We start from the raw sequence: 25,285 nt of genomic DNA, 5'->3' as shown, positions 1-25,285 counted from the left end.
CACATAAATAGCAAAAGCTGGAAGCGGTGCTGAGGCTCAGGTGGTGCTAGCCTTGAGCCTTGAGCAAAAGAAGCTCAGGGCAGGGCCCAGGCTCTGAGTTCAAGACCCAGGAAAGTAAATATGGAAAGTTTTTAAATAAACTGAAAACACTCCGATGTTCATGAGAAAGAGGGCAGGTAAACTTGTGTGTGGCCACCAGCAGACTGCTACACAGCCATGAAGAAGCACTGGCATGGAAGTCAAGGTGCCAAAGTTTGCATGTCATCACTGAAGTACTTACATGGTTAGTCCGCACCTGGTACCAACACAGCACGAAAACATGCTCAGGAAGGACCTATGCCAATCTCTGGATGGTGGTTTACTCTCCGGAGAGATGAGCAGGAGAACAAAAGGAACCACAACTTCCTCACTGACTTTCTATTTCTTGACAAAGGAAAGTGATCTAAAGAAACCCTCAGAGAGGCCTTCCCAGGTAGAAATGTATGGCGGGAAGAGGAAGAGTGCAGAAGCCATGGTCAAGAAGCGTGGAGCTGGGCTGCAACCTTGCTTTGCCTTCTGCATCCTCAGCAGTTGCGCAGACATAAGGATGTGCACCTTGGCACCCGTTCGGCTGAGTTTCTGGGGCTCTCACTGCAGCGGGCACAAGGAACCTGTGACGGGCCAGTCAGTGTCCTGCAAGGCACCTCTGCAGAGGGGCAGGCCACAGCTGGCCAGGTGTGGCCTCAATTCCCAATGCTTAGGAGTCTCTTCTCCTTCCAACTTACCTAACGGAAAGCGTGAAGTCTCCAGGGTTACTTTTACTGGGCCTTGCCAAAAAGCTGCCATCAACTCCTCTGGTCAACAGTAGATTTTCTGCCTCCACGCCAGTAATGTTTGGGTGAAACCATCTGGAAAAGGAGAAATGCAATGGGAGGCAAAGGATTCCTGCTTTCCATTCATCATGGCTAAGCTACCCTGAGTAGAGCATTTTTTCTTTTTTCTTTTTTTTTTTGTAAAACTGGAGACTGAACTCAAAATTCAACCTTGCTAGGCAAATGCTCTACCACTTGAGCAATGCCCTCAGCCCAAGCAAATAATTATTTAATAGTTTTTATCAGGCACACACACACACACACCTTGCGGTACTTAGGATTGAACTCAGGGCCTTAAGCTCATTAAGCAGGTGCTTTACCACTTGAGCCATGTTGCCAGCCCAGTTAACATTCTATCCTGAATCCTACTTAGCCTGATAATGTTGGTATCACCCAAATCCTCTGTCACCTGTTTGTTTATCTGTTGCCATTCTTTTCCAATTTCTCTTTTTTTTTTTTGCCAGTCCTGGGGCTTGAACTCTGCCAGGGCTCTGTTCCTCAGCTGCTTTAGCTCAAGGTTAGCACTCTACCACTTGAGCCACTCCCAGCTTTTTCTGAGTAATTTAATGGAGATGAGTCTCATAGAGCTGAGTGCAGGTAGCTCATGCCTATAATCCTAGCTACTCCAGAGGCTGAGATCTGAGGATCACAATTTAAGGCCAGTGTAGGCAGGAAAGTCCCTGTGAGACTCATCTCCAATTAACCACTCAAAAACCAGAAGTGGCACTGTGGCTCAAGTGGTAGGTAGAGTGCTAGCTTTGGGCACAAAGAGGCCCAGGGACAGAGCCCAGGCCCCAAGTTCTAGCTCTACAATGGGGGGTGGGAGGGAATGCCACCTGACTAAGTCAAAAGCTGGGATTCTCATTCCCTTTTTTTTTTGGGGGGGGGCGGTCAGTCATACAGCTTGAACTCTGGGCTTGGGCACTGCCGCAGCGCCACTTCAGGTTTTCTAGTGGTTTATTGGAGATAAGAGTCTCTCGGACTTTCCTGCCCAGGCTGGCTTTAAACTGCATTCCTCAGATCTCAGCCTCCTGAGTAGCTAGGATTACAGGCATGAGCCACCAGAGCCCGGCTCTCAACCCATTATTACTGACAGCTTAAGTTTAATCTCATAGATGCCAGTGTGTTTTCAACTTTTTTTGCTTTTTGTCTCTTTTCCTACTCAGCTGCTTGGGTTATTTATTTATGTCAGACGTGGGACCTGAACTCTGGGCCTGGGCGCTGTCTCTCAGTTCAAGGCTAGCGCTCTACCACTCGAGCCACATCGCCACTTTCAGCTTTTTCTGCTTATGTGGTGCTGAGGAATTGAACCCAGGGCCTCATGCATGCAAGGCAAGCGCTCTACCACTGAGCCACCTTCCCAGCCCTTGCTTGGGTGATTTAACAGGTGGACATCCTGTTCCTAATTCTAATAGGTTCCTAATTATTTTTAATTTATAATGATGGATATCTTGTAGTATTTCAAAAGTGTCATTAAGGCTATAATTACTGGGTTACTGAAGGGAAAGATTTTGTCTCCTCCTTATGGCAAGTGCAGAAATCCCAGCTGTAGTGCTCTCTCGAGGCCTACCCCATTATCAGCCTTCGTAAACCACACATTGTAGTCAGCACTCACACTTTAAACACAGAACCCAGCCTGGTCCCACATCTACCATGGATCTGCTCCCAGACAATTACAGATGTCATTTCTGAGTTTTCTTTTTTGGGAGGAGTGGGGGGGGAGCTGTTTTTGTTGTTGTTTGGTTTTTATTTTGTGCTAGGGCTTGAACTCGGGAGTTGGCTTTTCCACTTAAGTCACAGCTCTAACTCCAGCTTTTCCATGGTTAATTGGAGATCAGAGTCTCACAGGTATTTCTGCCCAGTCTGGCTTTAAACCAGAATACTCAGATCTCAGCCTTCTGAGTAGCTAGGATATAAGTGTGAGCCATCAGGATCTGGCAATATCTTGTTTTTGAGCTAGGGTCTCATTAGATTCAAGACCTAGGTTGGTCTTGAACTCCTGATCTTAAGTGATTCTCCTGCTTTGGGCTCCTAAGTGCTAGGACTACAGGCATGTGCCCCGCACCTAACTTTAAAACATTCTTTGTTAAGGATGGGGATGGAACTCAGGGAAATAGCTATCCCATGGGCTGGGAAGTTGGCTCAGTGGTAGAGCGCTTGCCTTGCATGCCTGAAGCCCTGGGTTCGATTCCTCAGCACCACATAAGCAAAAAGAAAAAAGCCGGAAGTGGCGCTGTGGCTCAAGTGGTAGAGCGCTAGCCTTGAGCTGAAGAGCTGAGGGACAGCGCCCAGGCCCAGAGTTCAGGACCCACGACCGGACCCAAAAAAAAAAAATTTAAAAAAATAAATAAATAAAAAATTTAAAAAAAGGCAATAGCTATCCCAGGTACGCATTCAATCACTGGACTAGTCCCTGCAGACCCTAAATTTTAATCTTTTTATTTTATTGCCAAACTGCCCTCAAAAGAAAACACAAATGGCAAGTGAAGTCCCTCACTTTTGCCAACACTGCACATATTATCAAATTTCATCATCTGTGTCTATCTGATCAATGGAAAATGGTAGCACTCAGGTGCATTTCTTTGTAAGAATGACATCTTTCATGTTCTCAAACAGCTTATTTTCCCTTTCTGAGTTGTCAATGCAGCAATGCTCATTTCCTTTCTCTTTTTTCTTTATTAGCGTGTAGGAACTCTTGGCATAACCGAAAAGCTCATCCACCCCTTGTTGTAAGCATGGCAAATATTTGTCTTAGCTTTTTCCTCCCGTTTTTACTGTGGGTTTGGTGTTGGTGTTTTCCATAGAAGGTCATCTTGATGAGGTTAAATTTATCAAAGTTTCCACTGGGCCTCTGGATTTCCTGCCCTGCTTAGATAACAATCTATACTAACAATCTATACCACCGTGGCGTGATGCAAGTAAATTACTACATGTAAAATGTGTAGCCCTAACCACCCTTCAGAGTGTCGTATTTAGAGCTAGGAATTTTGCTGTTAGCCAGAGGAAAATACTATGCTTTGAGTAAAGTCCTAGACTCTACCTGGGTGCGGCAAGATGGTGCCCTTACTGATTTTCACACTCTCGTTGAGATTTCTCAAACTGGGCATTTGCGGCCTTTGCACCTGCCCGTCCTTTACAGCCCACAGCCCCATCCCAGCTTCTCACTCACCCACACAGCCCTTCGGCCTTGGCAGCCATGCCCAATCACAGACTTCCACACTGCCACATTGAAGGCTTGACAGGCGGCCCCACGAGGACAGGGGACAGGTCTATTTCCTCCCCAGCAAGCCCTGAGCCCCCGGCCAAGGGCTGACCCAGCAGTTTCTTAATGAATACCCAGAGCTCGAAGTGAAGGGAGGGCAGCCAGTCAACCGCCTTTGCCTCTCCCTCACCGCCTTTGCCTCTCCCTCACCGTCGGCATCCGCCACAGCTGGCCGCTCAGTTGGGAAGAGGCCATCTTCTTTTCAATCCCAGCAGCTTTCCAGGTGCTGGGATTCCAGCCACGAGCCACTGTGCCCAGCCCCAACAGCTCTTTGCTTGATAGAATCAAATGGTGGGTGTTTCTGGGTCAGTTACTTCCTGAATTTATGGAGCAGAGGAGGGAATTTTCCCCCACTATGTGCTACTAGAGAATTTTTTTTTGGGGGGGGGGGTCAGTCGTGGGGCCTGAACTCTGGGCCTGGGCACTGTCCCTCAGCTCTTCAGCTCTTCAACTCAAGGCTAAATGCTCTACCACTTGAGCCACAGTGCCACTTTTGGCTTTTTCTGCTTTTGGGGTGCTGAGGAATCGAACCCAGGGCCTCATGCTTGCAAGGCAAGCACTGAGCCACCTTCCCAGCCCTACTGCAGGATTTTAACAGGAATTTTGACAATGAGTATCTAAGGACCCTGTGCATCATAGGCCAAATGCCTGCCTCTAGACTCCCACATTTGGAAATGCCAAATTTAACACCAGTGGGGAGGACTTCCTCCTCTTCCCACTCTCCATCTTTACCATGCCAGTACCCTGATGTCATTTCTCCCAGGCCAGCCCCATGAAAACCCCCACAGGTGAAGGAAAGTGCAGGTCATCATGGAAACCTGTGAAGACTTAAAATGGCAGGTGCTCTCCCTACATAACAACCAGCTGAAGCTGACCACAGCGAGTGGCCCATCAGCACACCCCATGGACAGCAACGGAGATTTCTGCTTCTTCTGACAAACCTGGGAAATTCCATCAAAGCCACAAACACATCTGTGAGGGTCAGCATGCTACCAGGGCCACAGACACTGACTAGTTTTAAGCTTTAATATCTATTAAGTGTGCTTAACAACAACTGTATACACATATACAAATGTACATTTATATATGGACACATGTCAAATATATGTATATCTATATATGCATCATATGTTCAAGATTCTATTTCTCTTCAGAAAAAGCCAGCAAGCATTCATGTTTCAAAGAAATAATATGCATTTTCACTTAGTAACATGAGTTGCATTTTACAAACACTAAATAAACCTAGGTATCATAGCATAAAAACCACAAGCTGCTAGATCATCATCTCTTCCTAATTGAAACATGGAGAATAAGACACAGTTCTACATGGTCTCAAAGAGTAATTTAGTTTGGTGAGAAACATTTCAATATGTGTAAAAAATATTTGAAAGTAAAAAAAAAAAAAAAATGTAAAAGTTTCTAAGCAGGTGCCAAGTGGCTCACATTTGTAATCCTAAACAGATGAGAACTGAGGATCATGGTTTGAAGCCAGACCAGGTAAGAAAGTACTTGAGACTTATCTCTAATTAATCACCGAAAGGCCACAAATGGAGCTGTGGCTCAAGTGGTAGAGTGCCAGTCTTGAGTGAAAAAGCCAACAGAGTGAGGCCCTGAGTTAAAGTCCCAGTACCAGCATTTAAAAAAAAAAAAAAAAAAAAGCCAGGCACTGGTGGTTCACACCGGTAATCCTTGCCACTCAGGAGGCTGAGCTCTGAGGATCACAGTTTGAAGCCAACCCAGGCAAGAAAGTCTACGAGTCTCTTCTCTCCAATTAACCACCAGAAAACTGGAAGTGGAGCTGTAGCTCAAAGTGGGATAGCACCAGCCTTGAGTAAAAAGCTCAGGGACAGCGCCCAGGCCCTGATTTCAAGTCCAATGATGGAAACAAACAAGGAGGGAGGGAGGAAGAAAGAAAAGAATGGAAGGAAGGAAGGAAGGAGAGAGAGAGAGAGACAGAGAGAGAGACAGAGAGAAAGGAAGGAAGGAAGGAAAGAGAGGGCTGGGAAGGTGGCTCAGTGGTAGAGAGCTTGCCTTGCATGCATGAGACCCTGGGTTTGATTTCTTAGCACTATATAAGCAGGAAAAGCCAGAACTGGCACTGTGGCTCAAGTGATAGCACTTGCCTTGAGCTGAAGAGGTGTGGGACAGTGCCCAGGCCCAGAGTTCAGGCCCCATGACTAATTAAAAAGAGAGAGAGGAGGGAAGGAGGAAGGGAAGGAAGGAGGGAAAATGAAAAAGAAAACCAGCAACAATGAACTCAGCCTTTCAAGCATTATACTCTGCCACTATTTTGCAAGATGGGACTCAGAACTCAGCTGCCCCTCTACTGTCAGCAGCACGGTTGCCTTGGCTTGCTGTCTCCATCCTGGGTATGGGAGACACTGTCGAAGCAGCTTTGTCTCATCTCTTAGATGAGGCCCACTGAGCACCACCTCCACCCATCAGCAGAATCAGCGGAGGGAGATAAGGCAGGGGTGGTCTCTTCACCCTTTTATTAAATAAAGTGAATTATTTCATTTACAACTCATAATTACACCTATCCTGTTATTAAAAGCAGACAAGTGAGTGGTATTTTGAAGAGACCTTAGTAACCAGCATTTAGACACTGGCTAGACAGACTAAGGGCTTAATAAGTATTCGTTTCCACTGTTATCATTATTGTTATTACTGGTGGATGCCACACAGGATAGACTGTTCTTGTGCATACTTATGCTAGTTTTCCATAGACCTTTGGCTGTGTCTGTCACTTAAGTTATACTGCCCTTCATGTTTGTTGTCAGTAATAGGGTTTGGGAATGGAGGTGTGGCTCAGTTGGTAGAGCACCAAACAATTAGGGAAAGTGTCAGTCCTAGCCTCAAACAATAACAAAAAGGTAGCTGGGCCCTGGTAGCTCCTGGCTATAATCTTAACTACTCAGGAGGCTGTGACATGAGGATCCCAGTTCAAAGCCAGCTTGGGCAGGAAAGTCCATGAGACTCTTATTGAGCTGTGGCTTAAAGTGGTAGAGCACTGGTCTTAACAGTTTAGGGGCAGTGCCCCGGACCTGAAATCAAGCCTCACAACCAACCAAAACAAACAAATAAAAAAAAGTAATGTGCTTGCTCAATTTGCTTGCTCTGCTGAAGCTCTGCCACTTGAATCATGGCTCCAGCTTGCTTTTTGCTGATTATTTTGGAGATATGGTCTCATAGACTTTTCTGCCCGGGCTGGCTTCAAACCAGGATCCTCAGATCTCGCCTCTTGAGTAGCTAGGATGACAGGCATGAGCCACTGACACCTAGTCAGGCTGAATGCATGTTGAGGGGAAAGAAGGGTAAAAGGCAAGGGGGAGGCTGGGGTGGAGCTCAGTGGTGCAGAGGGTGGTAGCATGTGTGAAGCCCTGGTTTCAGTCCCCAGGGCAGCCCAGACATTTATGAAAAGACACTCTTGCTCATTCTAACACCTGTCACACCTGCCGGCCCTCAACGATCTCTTCTAACCTGCCCACTTCTAACATTGTTCACATTTACTAAAGACCTCTGATCATAATACGGCCCAAGTGGGTAACATCCACTCCACAGAAAGACACACAAACATACCACTAGCACCACCGGCACCACCAGCATGTGTGAAAAAGAGCCTCACACCTAAAACTGCCTTCAGGAACAACTATCACACATAAGCCCAGTGAGTGAAGAAGCAGCAGGCACACTATCTGTAAGAGTTCACAACTAAAACTGTTCACAGAGAAATCACAAGACAGCCTAGATCCCTGAATGGAGATGGGGGGTGGGGCGGCTGGGAATGCAGGAGGCCTGGGGCTCCACTGTAAAACATAAAATAAATAAAAACAAATCTGCCCTTGAGTGGTAAACACAGATTCTACAAAGGCTAGAAACTTTCTAAAAACCCTGCTGAAACCCAAACACAGTGAAGCTGAGTGTTTTGTTTGGTCTCCGCACCCCTCCCCTCCCCTCAGCGATGTGCCAGAACAAGCCAACAATTTCAGGAACTTCTTGTCAAAGCTGCTGTACTAAGAAAAGGGCTTAAATTAAGGGTCCAAAATCTAATATCAGTTTCTTGCCTACATTTCAAGTGATCGTGGTTATATGCTCCAGAAAAATTACTCTTTGTCATTCAGGCAAATGTTATAATTTGGTTACTTTCTACAGATTCTAAAGCTATACCTCTCTTTTCTATTTAAATCTTACTATACTATAGGAAAAGGATAAATTGCTGGAAATCAGCAGCTCCTGCCTGTAATCTGATCTCCTCTAGGCTGAGTGAGATCTGCTCACAGTTCAAAGTTCAAAGCTAGCCTAGGCAGGAGAGTCTGTGAAGACCTTTTTTTTTTTTGGTTGGTCGTGGGCCTTGAACTCTGGGCCTTAGCACTGTCCCTCGGCTCTTCAGCTCAAGGCTAGCACCCTACCACTTGAGCTACAGCACCACTTCCGGTTTTCCAGTGGTTTATTGGAGATAAGAGTTTCATGGAGTTTCCTGCCTGGGCTGGCTTTGAACCGAGATCCTCAGACCCCACTGTGAAGACTCTTATCTTCAATTAACCACCAAAAAGCTGGAAGTAGAACTGTGGCTCAAGTAGTAGAGTGTTAGCCTTGAGCAAAAAAACTAAGGGACAGTACCTAAGTCCTGAGTTCAAGCCCCAATACTGGCACCCAAAAAATAAATAAATAAATTATGAACAGTAGTCATCGGGGACATACACTATGAGTAAGAAGCAACAAAAAAAAGTTGTGGAGGGCTGGGGATGTGGCTTAGTGGTACAGTGCTTGCCTGGCATGCATGAAGCCCTGGGTTCCATTTCTCAGATAAAGGCAGAAGTGGTGCTATGCTCAAGTGGTAGAGTGCTAGCCTGGAGCAAAAGCAGCTCAGGGACAGTGCGCAGGCCCTGAGTTCAAGCCTCAAGATTGGCAAAAAAAAAAAAAAAGTGTGGAAGCAGCTCTTTAGTGATGCAAACAGTTATGTCTTTAGAAATCACTGCCTTCTCATGGTTTCTCCTTGATCAGCATCTCTTCTCTAATGATTAGGTAATGAAGAAAACTGCCTCCCAAAATGGCTCCGCACAAACTTCTGCTGCCCTGATGCAAAGCCCCCCACCCCCGGCACCCCTACGCCCTCCTGCCTCCTCAGCCCTGCCCCAGCACCAGGATATTTTTAAATCCATCAGCTCACATCAGCTCATGCCACTCCCCGATCACATCCTTCTATGGTTTTGTCCTGATCTTAAAATACAATCCACACTCCTCCCCATGGTGCACTTGACACTGAAGACCTTAAGAGCGCCTACACAGGGCTGGGCGTGTAGCTCAGTGGTAGAGGGTGTGCTGCTTGCTGTACATACCGATGCCCTAGCTTCCATCCCGCGCTTGCTCCCTTGCGCTTTACATTCCCCAAGAACTCCCCACCTCGGCACTCACACACACTCATACGCACGCCGCTTCCTAAGCCTCACAACACCCGGTGGCATCACCAGGCCTGTCACTGAGTTATCTGTCTCACAATTAGTCCTCAATGAGCCAGCTGTAACAGCGCAGGTCTATTGTCTCAGCACTGGGGAGAGCACAGGAAGATACTGAGTTTAAGGCACAGTAGGACCATGTCTCAAAATAAATGAATGTATGCATAAATGAATGAATGCCTAGCTCGTGTGTTTCCTTATAACTGTAATAAGCTGTCTATCTGTATCTTATGCACTAATACATTTCAGGTTTCACGAATACGAATCAGGTTGCAGCCTGATTAGTAACAATCAAACCCAATCCATGCTGGTATATAGTCTGTCTCCATTCAAACTCAGTGCTCCTTGCAAACAAGGATAAGAGATTCTCCTATTACAGCAATACCAAGAATCACAGCACTGTATGTTTACTGAATGCACACAGCCCTCCCAAAAATCCTAGCAATAAACTGGGCTGCACTTTAGGGCAGGGATCTCAAACCCTGCTGTGATCCATCACTCCCACAGGGCCTGCAGAACCTCAGTATTTGCCCTGCTTTTCCTTAAAAGCCTTACATGGCAAGTGCCATCTGTGCTTCCCAAAGGAAAGAGGAGTGTGCTCAGTGTCCCTATTGTTCTGTAGCTCCCTAACAAAGGGCCTTAAGGCCTGCTAGTAACAATTACCAAAGGCTGGCTCTGCTTTCCCAGGGCCCCCATTAACCAGGCAGGAGAAGATCTTAGCAGCAGCCTCTGTACTTGAGCAATGCTGGCCCCAAACTTGGCCTTATGTCAGGACACGACATTAATAAAGAAAACCCAGTTTCCACTGGAAAGGCTCTTATTTTTTCAGCGCAGCAGGGCGAGTTTATTTACTCCCACAGGAGATAAACAAACATGGCCGCCAGGGAAAGCCTGGGACAAAATGTACTTGACCTGCAACAGATAAACCAAAAGTCTGAGAATAAGCTCAATGTTGCCCTTGAGGCTCAAATCGCCACTGGTGTCTTCCTGGGATGACAGCAACTGTAAAGCAGGAATCCCACGCTGAAGGCACACTGGGGAACACTGGCAGAGCAGGGCACAGAAACAATCTCAAAACCTGTACTGAATATACTCATGTGTTAATTACTGAATACATAAACCCTACAGACACTAATCCCAGCTACTCAGGAGGCAAAGACTGAGAGGACTGCAACTGGAGGCTAGCAGATTAGCAAGACCTCATTAATCTCAACCAATTACAAAGCTAGGTGTGGTGGCATGCACCTGTCATCCCAGCTATGCAGGAAGCATAAATAGAAGGATCTTGAGGTGGTTCAGACAAAAATGCAAGGTCTTCTCCCCAAAACCTAAGCATACCAAAGGGCTGAGATGTGGCTCAAGAGTTAAAGCACCAGTCTAGCAAGCTGGACACCCAGAGTTCAACTCTCAGAACAAAAAGAACAAAAAACAGGCCCAAAGGATCTGCTCACAAGATTACCTCCTCAGAGACCTTCCCTAAACTCCACAGCATAACTAATAGCAGCCAGGGCATGGTAGCATACTGCTTTAATCTCAATACTTTGGTGGTGGAGACAAGGAGGACAAAAATACTTGTGAGACAGCCTGAACTAGTGACTTAGAATATTGTCCAAAATACATAGGAAGAACCTGTCTCCAAAAAAAAAGACCCACATACGTACACGCATGCACATGCAAAAAGAAAACATCTGAAACCTTAGTTCAATCTAAGATGTATTAGAGCATGAACCATACAAGAAGAAATTGGCAAACTAGACTTTTAATTTAAAAACTTCCTGAAGCTTTTGTGTGATGGGTTTTTGTTTTTGCTTTTTGAGCAGGGGCCTTACAAATGAAGGAAGAGTGGGTAAATACAGCCATTATATTCAATGTATGTTATATGAAAGTTGAATGTATCAGTTGAGGGATAGAACCGGGAAAATTGGGGAAGAATGGTGGGTTGACTGATCAAGATATTTTGTGCTCATAATCTGATTTGTGTAGTTAAACCCCTTTGGATGGGCTGGGAAGGTAGCTCAGTGGTAGAATGCTTGCCTTGCATGCATGAGGCCCTGGGTTCGAGTTCTCAGCACTACATAAGCAGGAAAAGCCAGAAGTGGCGCTGTGGCCCAAGTGGTAGAGCGCTAGCCTTGACCTGAAGAGCTGAGGGACAATGCCCAGACCCAAAGTTCAGGTACCAGGACACACACACTCTCTCTCTCTCTCTCTCTCTCTCTCTCTCTCTCTCTCTCTCTCTCTCACACACACACACACACACACACACACACACACACAGAAATAACCTTTGGAGCTGGGAATGTGGCTTAATGCTAGAGTGCTCACCTACCATGCATGAAGCACTGGGTTCAATTCCTCAGTACCACATAAACAGAAAAAGCTGGAAATGGCACTGTGGCTCAGGTGATAGAGTGCTAGCCTTGAGCAAAGGAAACTCAGGGACAGTGTCCAGGTCCTGAGTTCAAGCCCCAGGACTGGCACACACACACACACACACACACACACACAAAAAATACCTTTGTATAATTACTTAAATTTTAAAACTTTTGCTCATCAAAGTACAGTTAAAGAAAAATGAAAAGATAAGCCACAGAGGAGAAAATATTTGCAGTTATGATAAGATTACACAAAAATTAGAACAGTCCATATGGAACTTTCAAATCTCAATAGAAAGAAAATAAATAACTAACCGGGTGCCAGTGGCTCACACCTGTAATCCTAGCTACTCAGGAGGCTGAGAGCTGAGGATCACCATTCAAAGCCAGCCTCCACAGGAAACTCCGTGAGACTCTTTATCTCCAATAAACCACCAGAAAAACTGGAAGTGTCACTGTGGCTCAAGTGGTAGAGTGCTAGCCTTGAGCTGCAGAGCTGAGGGACAGTGCCCAGGCCCAGAGTTCAAGCCCCACAACCGACCAAAAAAAAAAAAAGGAAAAAGAAAATAACTAAATGAATATAGACAAAAGATTTTTTTTTTTTTTGGTTGGTCATGAGGTCTGAACGCTGGGCCTGGGCACTGTCCCTCAGCTCTTCAGCTCAAGGCTAGCGCTCTACCACTTGAGCCACAGGGCCACTTCTGGCTTTTTCTGCTTATGTGGTGCTGAGGAATCAAACCCAGGGCCTCATGCATGCAAGGCAAGCATTCTACCACTGAGCCATATTCCTAGCCCCTAGACAAAAGATTTGAGCAGAAACATTACCAAAGAAAGTATAGGGGCTGGGAAGGTGGCTCAGTGGTAGAGTGCTAGCCTTGCATGCATGAGGCCCTGGGTTCAATTCCTCAGCACCACATAAGCAAAAAGAAAAAAGCCAGAAGTGGCGCTGTGGCTCAAGTGGTAGAGTGCTAGCCTTGAGCTGCAGAGCTGAGGGACAGTGCCCAGGCCCAGAGTTTAGGCCCCACGACCAGACCTAAAAAAAAAAGAAAAAAAAAGTATAGAAGTGGTAAACTAACATATGAAAAGATAATCATCACTATTAGTGATTAAGAAAAATACAAAATAAAACTGCAATGGGATCACACAACAAATGCACTAGAATGGGTGAAAAACAAAAAAGTCTGATTAAACCAAGTGTTGGCAAGGAAGTATATACACTGTGAAACTCATAGACTGAAGGAAAGAAACGAGGGGAACAATTTCTGAAAAAGTGAAATGCATGTACTATTCCACTTGTAGGTACTGACAGAGAAATAAAGCCACACACCCACGTAAACACCTACCCACAAGCATCTAAGCTTGAGAGCTGCTATCACCTGACACCTCCCTACCCCCACCCACCCCCAAGGACGGATCTCAGCACAAGTATGCCGAACTTAGTTAGACCAAGATGAGACCAGTGATTCAAGGGTTAATTCTAGCTGTTTAGGAGGCCGAGAACTGAAGACCACAGTTTGAAGCCAGCCTGGGCAGGAAAAGTCTTTGAGATTCTTTTTGTTTGTTTGTTTTGTTTTTGGTCGGTTGTGGGGCTTGAACTCTGGGCCTGGGCCCTGTCCCTGCGCTCTTCAACTCTTCAGCTAAGGCGAGCGCTCTACCCCTAGAACAACAGCACCAGTTCCAGTTTTCTAGTGGTTTATTGGAGGTAAGAGTCTCACGGACTTTCCTGCCCAGATTGGCTTTGAACCGCAATCCTCATCTCTCAGCCTCCTGAGTAGCTAGGATTACAGGCGTAAGCCACCAGTGCCTGGCTTAGTCTTTGAGATTCTTTTTTTTTGGGGGGGGTGGGGGGGTCTGGTCGTGGGGCCTGAACTCTGGGCCTGGGCGCTGTCCCTCAGCTCTTCAGCTCAAGGCTAGCGCTCTACCACTTGAGCCACAGCGCCACTTCCGGCTTTTTTCTTTTTGCTTATGTGGTGCAGAGGAATCGAACCCAGGGCCTCATGCATGCAAGGCAAGCACTCTACCACTGAGCCACCTTCCCAGCCCCAGTCTTTGAGACTCTTATCTCCAATTAACCACCAAAAAGCCCAGAGTATGAGTTGTGGCTCAAGTGGTAGAGTGTCAACCTTGAGTGAAAAAGCTAAATGATGGGCTGGGAAGGTTCAATTCCTCAGCACCACATAAGCGGAAAAGGCTGGAAGTGGTGCTGTGGCTCAAGTGGTAGAGTGCTAGCCTTGAACTGAAAGGCTGAGGAACAGCATCCAGGCCCAGAGTTCTGGCCCCATGACCAGAAAAAAAAAAAAAAAGGAAAGAAAGAAGAAGCTAAAGGACAGCACTTGAGCTATCAAAGATCAAGCCCAGTATTGGCATTATTTAAAAAAATAAAAAATTTTAAAAAAAGCTAGGCCAAAAAAGTGGGGGAGGACACAGATCTAGCTCCATGTATGTAAAATTCTAGAAAACACAATCCAGTCTATAGTAAAAGAAAGTGGACCAGTAGCTGCCTAAAAAAGGAGAGATTACAGAGCCCAGAGTTCAAGCCCCATGACCAACAACAAAAAAAAAAAAAGGAGAGATTATAAGACTCATAAGGGATGAGTCTGATGTTTCATTATCACCAGTGGTAATGGTTTCACAACTGCACACAACTGCATACATACATCAAGTCTTATCAGAATGTACAAATATATGCAATTTATTACACATCATTTTATTACACACCATTTGTATATCAATAAAGCTTATTTAAAAAAAAAAAAAAGCCAGGGCTGGGAATGTGGCTTAGTGGTAGAGAGCTTGCTTAGCATGCATGAAGCCCTGGGCTCCCTTCCTCAGTACCACATACAGAGAAAATGCCTGAAGTGGTGCTGTGACTCAAGTGATAGAGTGCTAGCCTTGAGCAAAAAAAGCTCAGGGACAGTGCTCAGGCCCTGAGTTCAAGCCCCACAAGGGGGGAGACCAAGGTTGGAAAAATCCTAAATTCAAGGCCACCCTAAACTACATACCAAGAAGACTCTGTCCAAAAAGAAAGCACACACACACACACACACACACACAATAGAAGTTTACAACCTAAAAATACATAATCTCCCATTACATGTTATGTTCCACAGCCTGGCTTCTTAGGTGACACATGCCTCTTTTCTTTAACAGTGAGTGAGATTTATCCTTCCGTGAGCCAGCCGAAGGAACTACTCCTTGTCAAGCTTCATCATCACCACTTGCCACTCTGGCTGTGCCCACACCTCCCAGCTCCTAAACTAACAAGCTGGACAATGTCGTGTCTATTCCTGCTCAGCTCCTTCTCCCTCCTCCCCAGCCTTTCTGTCATTGAAAGCAGCAGATTCTTACTTGTCTGGAAGAGCAGACGCACGGAACAAAAGGCTCAATGACTATTTGACAGATTAAAGAACAGACAACGGTTTTATTTAAAAGCTCCCTAAAGAATTCGAGCGTTTGAGGCCGTACACTGTTCTGGTGAAATGCAGCTATATATTACCCTGATCTGCAAAGCCCTTGCCAAGAGACCTGTCCAAGTCACTCACTTCCTAAGACTTCTCAATTTTCTTTTTCATCCCCCACCCCCCCCCCCCGTTTTTTTTTTTGTTCCAGATCCATGAGTGGATAATACGGTGGTATGTTTTGAGAGACTCCTAATATTCTGAAAAGTGTCTTAATAACATAGCCCCAACAGCCGGAGATTGTTTTTCAGATGTCTATGGCAGTGACTATCAACTGGACAATTATGGTAAAGAATGAACAATGGGGCTGGGCAAAGGGATGTGTGCCTGACATCCCAGCTATTCAGAGGGTGAGATAGGGAGGCTGGTGGTTCCAGGCCAGCCCAGGCACGAAAGTTCACCAGACCCCCCATTTCAACACAAAAAGTTGGGCCTGGTGGTGCCTGCTTGTCATCCCAGCTACAGAGGAAGTGAACATTTGAGACCCTATCTCAAAACAACCACAACAAAAAGGGATCGAGTGGTTCAGCATCTAGATGGCGAGCAGGACGACGCTCGGAATGCAAACCCTAGTACCAACGGCCCCCCTCAAAAAACAAAAAAACAGAACAAAAAAAGGACAATGGATCCTATGTGTCAGTGTTGATACAAAAGATCAGCATCAAACTAGAGGTCAAACCGATACTTAGCAACAAAGTTACAACTTGCAAACGATTAGCAATAGTTACAAAACAATAATGGCAACAGGGTAATTAACCTGGGGCGGGGGGGGGGGGGGGGGGTGTGCAGGCACCACCACTTACTAGCTGAGTGACATCAGGCCAGTTTACTTCTAAACCTCAGTTTGCTCAACGTTAGAGTGGGAGAGTAGGCCTCAAAGGATCGTTGTGAGGGGGGCTAACCATTAGTGACGAACCGTGTGCGTGCCTCGACTTCCAGAGGTTCCCGTGACGCCTCTGACTCTCCTCGGCACCTCGCTTTCAAAGCCTCAGTTTCCACATCCGTAAAACCCAACCGCGGCCGTCAGTTACCTGTCTTAGGAGGTTGCAGCCCCGGAGTTAACTCGATAAAGCTCCCGTCCCTCCCTCCTCCCGAAGCGAAGACGGCGGAGGAAGGAAATACTCGTAGTGGCTGCAGATACCGTCAGTTTTTCCATTTCTGGCACGTGAGGAACGGGGAGGAAAAGGACACGCAAGGGGGCATTCAAAGGATCAGGGGGTCCCGGGCGAAGTCCCCAAGAGCAGGGCGGCGGGCGCGGGGAAGGGGGCGCCCGGGGCGGCTGGCAGGGCTGCGGCCCGAGGCCCCGGCGGCGACCCACGGAGCGAGCGGGTTTATTTCGGAATCTCCATGAGGCAATTCTCATGAGGCAATGGGTCAGGAATGCGGCGCCGGGCCGGGCCGCCGGCGTCCGCGGTCCCCGGGGCGCCCCTACCTGCCCCCCGCGTCCCGACAGGCGTCCCCGGGGCCGCGGGAGCCGGAACTCGGGGAGGCAGGAAATGAATGGGGACCCGCGGGGAGGGGACGCGGAGGGCCAGGCCGCCCCCCGAGGCCGGGAGGCCGAGAACGGGCGGGTGGGGAAGCCCGAACCCCCCCGCCCCGCACACACACACACGCACACGCACACGCACGGCAGCCGGGACCGAGCCCGGAGCCCGGCCGGGCGCCCCCACCGGGCGGGGCCGAGCGAAGGCGACGCGGGCCGGGCCGAGGCCCCGCCGGGCCCCTCGGGGCTCCTCACCTCCGCGATGTCATGTTCCTCCCGCCCTCCGGCTCCGCGGCGGGCCCGCTCCGCGCTCAGGCTCCGCGGGGCCCCGTCACATCAGGCTGGCCCCGAAAGGAAGCCGGCTCGGGACCGGACGGGGGGGGGGGCGGCGTTGGAGGGGGCAGAGCCGGCCGGCCGCGCGCAGACCCCCCCCTCCAGACCTGGGGGATCCCGGACTCTGTGCAGCCGCCCCCCGAGCCCGGCTCGCTCCTCCCCCCTCCTCCACCTCCTCCTGCCCCCCGCCCCTCGGCGGCGGCGCCCTCGTGACGTCACCCCGCGCGACGCCCGCCGCCACTTCCTGCTTCCGGTCTGCCTGGGCTCGGGACGGCCGCTCCCGCCGCTCCCGCGGACCGGGCCGGGGGCGGTGCGGGATAGTAGGGGCGCCTCCGTCACCGGTCCCCCCGAGGCCCCCGCGGCTTCCTCCGTTGGCCTTCGGGCGGCCGCAGCCCCGCCACCCGCTCCCCTCCCCTCCCCGCGCGCGCTGCCGAGTCGGGCGTCGTGGTTCTCGTGTCTCGCGGGCCCTGGGCTGCTTTAGTGATTGCGTGAGCGCGGGAAAGTCGCGTGCTTTTCTGAGCCTCGGGTTCCCCCTTGCCTTGCTGCCTGTGAAAATTGAAATAGTAATTGTATCGATGGGATTATTCTGTAATAATGTATAATGCTTAGGACTGGGCCTGGCCTGTGTAGTAAGTGCTCTCTAAGTTTTATTTGTTCTTGAAGCTAGATGTCTGTGGAGCGTTTTCTACTTGTGAGGCTCCGTTTTGGACAATAGGGTTATAACGGTGAACAACAACAAACACCGCTTGAGATATGCCTCTAAATCTTCTTGCTGTGGTTATTTTTGAGAATCTCACTTTACCGTTAGGAGACGTGTAGTCTCCAGTGTGTGCTTCCTGCGGTAGATGGGATGACGGGTATGTGCCATTGCACCAGCTCTTCCTGTTGAGATGGGGAGGTATCTCATGAACTTTTTGCCTAAACTGGCAAATCGTGATCCTTGGATCTCAGCCCCCTGAGTGGCTAGATTGCAGACATAAAACAACACACCAGGTTTGTCTTTTCTTTAGAGCCTTCTATATCTCACACTCAGGTTTTTCTTTTCTTTGTATTCCTTTATTTGGCATATATGTACACTCGTGCCTATTTCATATACATATGAATATATTCATATGAATATATTCGGGCTGGAAATGTGGCTTCGTGGTAGAATGCTTGCCTAGCACTCATGAAGCCCTGGGTTCAATTCTCGGTACCACCTAAACAGAAAAGGCCAGAAGCATTGTGGCAAGTGGTAGAGTGCAAGCCTTAAGCACAGAGAAGCTGAGGGACAGTGCCCAGCCCCTAAATCAAGTCCCAGGACTGGCAAAAAATATATGTATTCATGTGAATATATATTCATATTTATATATGGATATAAATGAATATATATCTTCATATTTGCATGAACTGTGGGCCTGGGCACACTCTCTTAGCTTGTTTGCTCGACTGGTGCTCTACCTTTTGAGCCACAGCTCCACTTCTGGCTTTTTGGTGGTTAATTGGAGACTTTCCTGCCCAGGCTGGCTTCAAACTGATCCTAAGATCTCAGCCTCTTGAATAGCTAGGATTATGGACATTCACCATCAGTGCCTAGCTTCTCTAGGCTTCCTTGCTCACAGCTGGTGTTACCACTGAGTCACGCCTCTAGTCCCACATTTCCTTGGATAATTGAAGACAGCAGACTTTTCTGCCTGGCTGGCTTGGAACCAGAATCCTCCAGGACACAAACTCCTGAGTACCATGATTTCAGCTGTGAGCCACCAGCACCCAGCTCATTTGCATATTCCCCAAAGTAAACTATAAGCTCTTCGAATGCAGACCCCCATTACCCTCCCAGATTTTCCTACACTATATTCTATACGAATCAAACCTTGTCATTCCCATGATCCATGAAGTAGGCTCGAAGACGTTAGCATTTATTTGAAATCCTCCATTCACTCATGAGGTTCTCTAGACATGGCCCTTGATAACACCCTCATATAATCTAGCAGTTTCCAAGGCTTTTTCCTATTTTTTACATACCTACCATCCAAAATGTAGTTTTTTAGGATTATAGTTTACAAACCTTTTTCCGCCTGGTACTGGGGCTTGAACTCAGGGCCTGGGCACTGTCCTTGAGCCTCTCTGTGTTCAAGGCTAGTGCTCTACCACTTGAGCCACAGCACCACTTTGGCTTTTTCTGTTTAAATGGTACTGAAATATCAAACCCAGGACTTCATGCGTGCTAGGCAAGCACTCTACCACTAAGCCACATTCCCAGCCCCCTTTCAGCCTTTTTCCATATATAGAATTAAATGTCATACAAGATTCAGCTCTAACTCAAATAGCCAGCTCTATTTTGCACCACTCCCCTTGACCATGTTCTCAAAATAAACCAGAGGCCCCTTCCTATGCTCTTGGGCTGCCTGCTCATTCTTCTATCAGCACCTAACACATTTCAGTGTCAGATGGCTGAGTCCTCTGGCTCCTTCCTTAGATTAAGAGCTCCTTTTAAGACAAAGTTATCTTTGTCTGTATATAGCATAGCTCCTGGTTTATAACAACCTCAACAGATATTCATTTAATGACTCTTTTTTTTTTTTGGTCCGGTCGTGGGGCCTGAACTCTGGGCCTGGGTGCTGTCCTTCAGCTCAAGGCTAGCGCTCTACCACTTGAGCCACAGCGCCACTTCCGGCTTTTTTCTTTTTGCTTATGTGATGCTGAGGAATCGAACCCAGGGCCTCAGGCATGCAAGGCAAGCACTCTACCACTGAGCCACCTTCCCAGCCCCCATTTAATGACTCTTATTTTGTATTTCTCAACTTCAAAAACTGCATTTTCCTTTTCATGTCACTTTCTCTTTTTGTGTGTGCATGTGTATGTGTGTGTGTGTGTGTGAAAAATCTTCCTATGCGAACACCTACCTATAATAATGATTTGAATATACTTTTTTTCTTTTTTTGTGCCAATACTGTGGCTTGAACAAGGACCTCTTGATCTTGCTTGGCCTTTTCACTAGTCTGGTAGTCTATCACTTGAGCCAAGCCTCCAATGATGTTTTTTGCTGGTTTTGGCAGTAAGAGTCTCATAGGAGCTACACTTATAATCCTAGCTACTTAAGATGCTGATATCTGAGGATTGCAACTTGAAGTTGGCCTAGGCAGGAAAGTCAGTGGGATTTTAATCTCCAATAATTACACAGCCAACAACTAAAAAAAAAAAAAAAAAAAAAAGTGGAGCTGTGGCTCAAGTGGTAGAATGTTAGCCTTGAAGTTCATGGACAGCACCCAAGCCCTGAGTTCAAACCCCAGGACTAGCCCCACCTCCAACCCCACTGCCCCCCCCCAACCCTCCACTCCCACCCCCCCCCCACCCCCTCCCACCCCCACCCCCGGCTTCACTGGAGACTCATCTCTAGTTAACTGCTAAAAAAGCTGGAAGTGGAACTGTGGCTTAAGTGGTGGAATGCTAGCCTTAAGCAAAAAAATTCAAGGACAGTATCCAGGTCCTGAGTTCAAGCTCCAAATATTAAATAAAAAAATTAAATGTAATTAAAGGCACAAGCAAGCTAGTGGCTAGTGATTTATTTATTTAATTTTACACAAGGTCTTACTTTAGAGCCCAGGCTAGCTTCGAACAGGTTCAATTTTTTTTTTTTTAATTTATTTTTTGCCAGTACTAGGGTTTGAACTCAGGGTCTAGGCACTGTCCCTTAGCTTACCACTTGAACCACAACTCCTTTTCCAGCCTAGCCTGGCTTCGAACTCTAACCTTCGGATCTCAGCCTCCTCTGCGTTGGGCCTACAAAAACTTCCCTATTTCAGGAATTACATCTACATGCTGAAGTGAAAACTACATTTCCCATGATGCCCCGTCCAGGAAGGAAGTTCAACGAGACGCCTCCCGTCATCACTTATAGACCGGAAGCCGGGAACCTAGTCCTCTTTCCCGTCTTGCAAGGTAAGAATGGCTGCCACCTCTGCAAGACTCGATTTCAGGACCCCCCAATCCTTCGCCATCCGAGACCGGAGGATGCTAATTTCACACCTACAACGGCCGAACATGTCCAGACTTAACTTAGAGGCCTCCCCGGACGTTTTCTTTCTGTCGGGTTGGTGGGGAGCGAAGGGAGGGTAGGTGGGGAGCGGACAAGGCCCCGGCCGGTGTCGCCTTGGACCCGGGAGACGAGGCCCCTACGGGGTGCCGTAGCGAGCTGGTGTGACGAGAGCGACCGCGCGACTCCGCGCGCGATTCTGAGGCCTGGTGGAGGTTCCCGAGTTTGCCGCCGAACTGGCCTCAGCCACGTTGGAGCCTGCGGCCGTGGCCAAAACCTTAACGTCCCCCTAGCCATCCCCCGAAGCCGTCCCGGCGTCTCTGCTTGCTTTATGCTGGGCCCAGTGTGTTAAAAGACTGTTAAGTTTTTCTGAGCCACAAAACAGGGACAGTAATGGTGTGGGGACTTTAGGCTACAAACCAACACACTCATGTTTCAGAAGATCATAGTGTGTGCGCCGCATGAGGTTTAAGAGTAGAAATTGGAAGGGCGATGCCTTCGAGGTTGGGGCGGGGGAGAACCCAGCCCCTCTGTAGTTTTATTTAGAATTGCTTTTTTTTGTGTGTGGGATGGTGTCTTAATTATTTTATAATATTCATAGATGGCGGGTGAAAAGGCTGAGAAGCCGAAAGCTAAGGAGAAGAAACCTGCAGCCAAGAAGGCTGGTGCCGATGGCAAGGTGAAGAAGGCTACCCCAAAGGCTAAAAATAAAAAGCCCAAGAAAGGGATGCCCCACTGCAGCCGAAATCCGGTCCTGGTCCGAGGAATTGGCAGATACTCACGGTCTGCAATGTATTCCAGAAAAGCCATGTACAAGAGGAAGTACTCGGCTGCTAAGTCCAAGGTAAGGGGAGAAAAGGAACGCTGGCCTTTAACATCTGAACTTTAATCGTCGGCTCTGACTTTGTGCGTGTGTGTGTATCTGTCTTTGTAGGTTGAAAAGAAAAAGAAGGAGAAGGTTCTTGCAACTGTCACAAAACCAGTTGGTGGTGACAAGAATGGAGGAACCCGGGTGGTTAAGCTTCGGAAAATGGTGAGACTTGAAGGGATATCAGATGGCTGGGTATGCTAGGGACCGCCACCCAGTTGGCAAGGTGCTTGCCAGAATTCAATCTCATTTGTTACTCCTAGTACTTTTATGGTGGTTTGGTTTTTTTTTTTTTTTTTTTTTGTCAATCTTGGGCTTGAACTTGCCCTGGGCACTTGAGCTGAGCCACAGCACCACTTCCGGCTTTTTCTGTTAACTGTGACACTGAGGAACCAAACTCAGGGCTTCATGCATGCTAGACAAGCACTCTGCCACTAAGCCACATTCCTAACCTATGGTGTGTTACTTTCCAGTAAGTGGATTAATAAATCCTGAAGTTCAGTCTTGAGAGATTTGTTTCCCTTTGCATAAAATGGAAGTAAGGCATGGTTTTGCGAGGTTAAGTTGTGATACAGGGGATGCAGCATACTTTATTCTTGGTTTCTATATTTTTCTTATGGGACTTTGTACTTCCTATTTAGATGCTTTACTACTGAAGTCATGCCTCCAGCCTACTTTAGATGTAAACTGTTTTGGGTATCTTTTTCTGAACAAATGATTGTGTGGGTTTTGTTTTTGTGACAATGGTCCACAGATCTCAACTTCCTAAGTACAGGCGTGAGCCACCCAAACTCATCCTGAATGATGTTATATCCAAAGTTGATGACTAAACAAGGCTTGCATGGAAATCATTGTCATCCTACTGGGGACAGTAAAAAAAAAAAAAGGATGATAGAGCATTGGAGTTTCAAGGCAGGGCCTGTGACCACGGGGGTCCTAAACATTGAAATAAGTTTAAGGCGTGGGTTTTCTCCAGCCTAGATACTACCCCACTGAGGATGTGCCTCGGAAGCTGCTGAGCCATGGCAAGAAGCCCTTCAGTCAGCACGTGCGAAGGCTGCGGGCCAGCATCACTCCAGGGACCGTCCTCATCATCCTCACTGGGCGCCACAGAGGCAAGGTGAGCATGCTGCCTTAGCGGGGCAGGGCCGCGGGCGCCAGAGGGCTTGGTGGCTTTGCTTGTTCTGTTGTGGCAGGGCTGTTCATTCACTCCATGGTGGGGCAAGAATTAGCATTGACATGGCAGTTCACTGTTCATCGTTTTTTCATTTGGTGTAAACAAAAGTTTCCCTGTTTTAAATGACAAGTTTATGATGTGTAATTGTTGGCTGTTTATATCGTGAGCTGCAAATGGCACTACATCCACTTGCAGAACATGTATTTTATTTAGTAGCCAACCGTGGCTATTCCCTAAGCTTCTGAGCCATGTACATATAGACATTTTTATGGGACTTTATTGACTAGGATTTAATACAGAAGTCAGTTCATAATTGTAGAAAACTTTTCTGTTTGGCTTTCAGAGAGTGGTTTTCTTGAAGCAGCTGGGCAGTGGCTTACTACTTGTGACTGGTAAGAAAATCCAAGTATATGTGTGTGAGCACTCTATGCTTGCCTGTGTGCTGCCCCTGAGCTTTTTTGCTCAAGGATAGTGCACACCTACTTGAGCCACAGCTCAACTTTTAGATATTATTTTGGTAGTTAACTGGAGATCGGGTTGGTTTCAAAAGCTTGAGGTATGTATACACATTTGCTCCATCTATGTAGTTTTTCGTGACTAAGGATGTGAGATGTGATACACTGCTTTGTGGATCTGTGGGTTAAATGTAAGCAGGTATTGGGCTTTTTGTTCCAACTCATCAAGTAAACTTAATATTTAGTACAGAATGGTTGACTGCTGGCCTTCACGAAATAATCCTGTGTAAACTAACAATTGAGCTGTCATTGGCATCAGGGTAGAGTTTGAACTAATAAGTGAATTGTTTATTCCAGGCAAGCAATGGGGTGTGTGTAAATGGGTGCAGTTAATTAGGGATCACTGATTTTGACTAACCTGGATCACTTGGAGGGACTAGAACAGGAAAGACTCCTGGACAGACTTGAGATCTGTGGTATTAGAATTTTTCCACATGAGGCTCTGCCTGCGCAGCTAGTGTGAAGTGTTTTTCACCCTTCATTTTCTTTCTCAGGACCTCTGTCCCTCAACCGTGTTCCTCTGCGTAGAACACACCAGAAATTTGTTATTGCCACCTCCACAAAAATTGATATCAGCAAGGTGAAAATCCCTAAACACCTCACTGACGATTATTTCAAGAAGAAGAAGCTGCGGAAGCCTAGACACCAGGAGGGTGAAATCTTCGACACAGAAAAAGAGGTGCGTGTTCCTGTCAACTGCCTCCTGCAGTAGCACAGGTCCCTCTCTGGAATGGGGTAATGTCCTTTAGTTTTTACTACTGAGCTGAAATTTAGAGTGACAGTGTTTTAGGGGAATCACTAGGGGTGCCTTTATCTGTCATTGGCTTGCTGTAAATAAACAAGCCACTCCATTCTTTGTACAAAGGTGTAGTATTTATTTCACTGCTCCAGTGTAAGAGTTGGCAAGGCTGCCCTAACTGCTTGTATTTTCTGTAATTCATCCTGACAAGATCTGTGTTATTTTCTGTACTAATTGATTAATTTTCTCTTCATTTAGAAATACGAGGTTACAGAACAGCGCAAGGTTGATCAGAAGGCTGTGGACTCACAAATTCTACCCAAAATCAAAGCTATTCCTCAGCTCCAAGGCTACATGAGATCTCTTTTTGCCCTAACAAATGGAATTTATCCTCACAAAATAGTGTTCTAAACTTACCAAGAGCCTAATTAAATCATTTATACATTTTGTTTGTGTCTTTTCTAGTTTTTGGCTTTCTTTTTTGGTTTTGCTTAGAAATGGGATCACTGAAATGTTGAACAAAGGGTTGAGTTCACCCCAGCCTAGGCCGTGTACCATGTTCCAGGCCAGCTTATTTTCACCCAGGTCCCAGTGGCTTATGACTGATCTTAGCTACCTGAAATTGATTGGGATGGAACAGTTTCAAACCTAGCCTGGGCAGAAAAGTTGTCAAGACTGTTTGAATTGATGGCTAGCTGCTGAAGCTACATGGGAGGCCAGGATTTGGAAGGTATCCATTCCAGGCTAGCCCAGGCA

The 25,285-nt window shown here is 47.2% G+C and overlaps 2 protein-coding genes across 3 annotated transcripts in view; one reads left to right on the top strand and one right to left on the bottom strand.

Annotated features, from left to right (window-relative positions):
- Ptpn11 (protein tyrosine phosphatase non-receptor type 11) overlaps window positions 1-17,376 on the bottom strand; it is a 41,602-nt gene extending 24,226 nt beyond the window's left edge. For both annotated transcript variants that reach the window (XM_042669098.1, XM_042669099.1), the window contains exons 1-2: window positions 17,138-17,376; window positions 765-887 (exon numbers count right to left, since the gene is read on the bottom strand). In XM_042669098.1, coding sequence (XP_042525032.1) covers window positions 765-887; window positions 17,138-17,151 — 137 coding nt within the window. In that variant the 5' untranslated portion in view covers window positions 17,152-17,376. The remainder of the gene's footprint in view (window positions 1-764; window positions 888-17,137) is intronic.
- Rpl6 (ribosomal protein L6) lies at window positions 15,765-24,976 on the top strand. Its single transcript, XM_042669100.1, has 8 exons — window positions 15,765-15,769; window positions 17,241-17,243; window positions 21,832-22,074; window positions 22,165-22,263; window positions 23,075-23,218; window positions 23,619-23,667; window positions 24,285-24,469; window positions 24,788-24,976. Exons 3-8 carry the CDS (start codon window positions 21,832-21,834, stop codon window positions 24,938-24,940), a joined length of 873 nt encoding a protein of 290 aa, XP_042525034.1. The 5' UTR covers window positions 15,765-15,769; window positions 17,241-17,243; the 3' UTR covers window positions 24,941-24,976.
- Window positions 24,977-25,285: the final 309 nt, after the last annotated feature.

The sequence above is a fragment of the Dipodomys spectabilis genome, unplaced genomic scaffold (genome assembly GCF_019054845.1).
Source record: "Dipodomys spectabilis isolate Male_0828 unplaced genomic scaffold, ASM1905484v1 ptg000480l, whole genome shotgun sequence".
NCBI classification, from domain to species: Eukaryota; Metazoa; Chordata; class Mammalia; order Rodentia; family Heteromyidae; genus Dipodomys; species Dipodomys spectabilis.
The sequence above is the reverse complement of the archived record's forward strand: the minus strand, read 5'-3'. Positions and strand labels throughout refer to the sequence as shown.

What these genes read in the sequence shown, in the direction of transcription:
- Rpl6 (XM_042669100.1), top strand. Translation starts at nt 21,832, where the DNA reads ATGGCGGGTGAAAAGGCTGAGAAGCCGAAAGCTAAGGAGAAGAAACCT. An exon ending in ACTCGGCTGCTAAGTCCAAG is followed by an intron (nt 22,075 to 22,164) that starts GTAAGGGGAGAA and finishes CTGTCTTTGTAG; the next exon opens with GTTGAAAAGAAAAAGAAGGA. An exon ending in TGGTTAAGCTTCGGAAAATG is followed by an intron (nt 22,264 to 23,074) that starts GTGAGACTTGAA and finishes GGTTTTCTCCAG; the next exon opens with CCTAGATACTACCCCACTGA.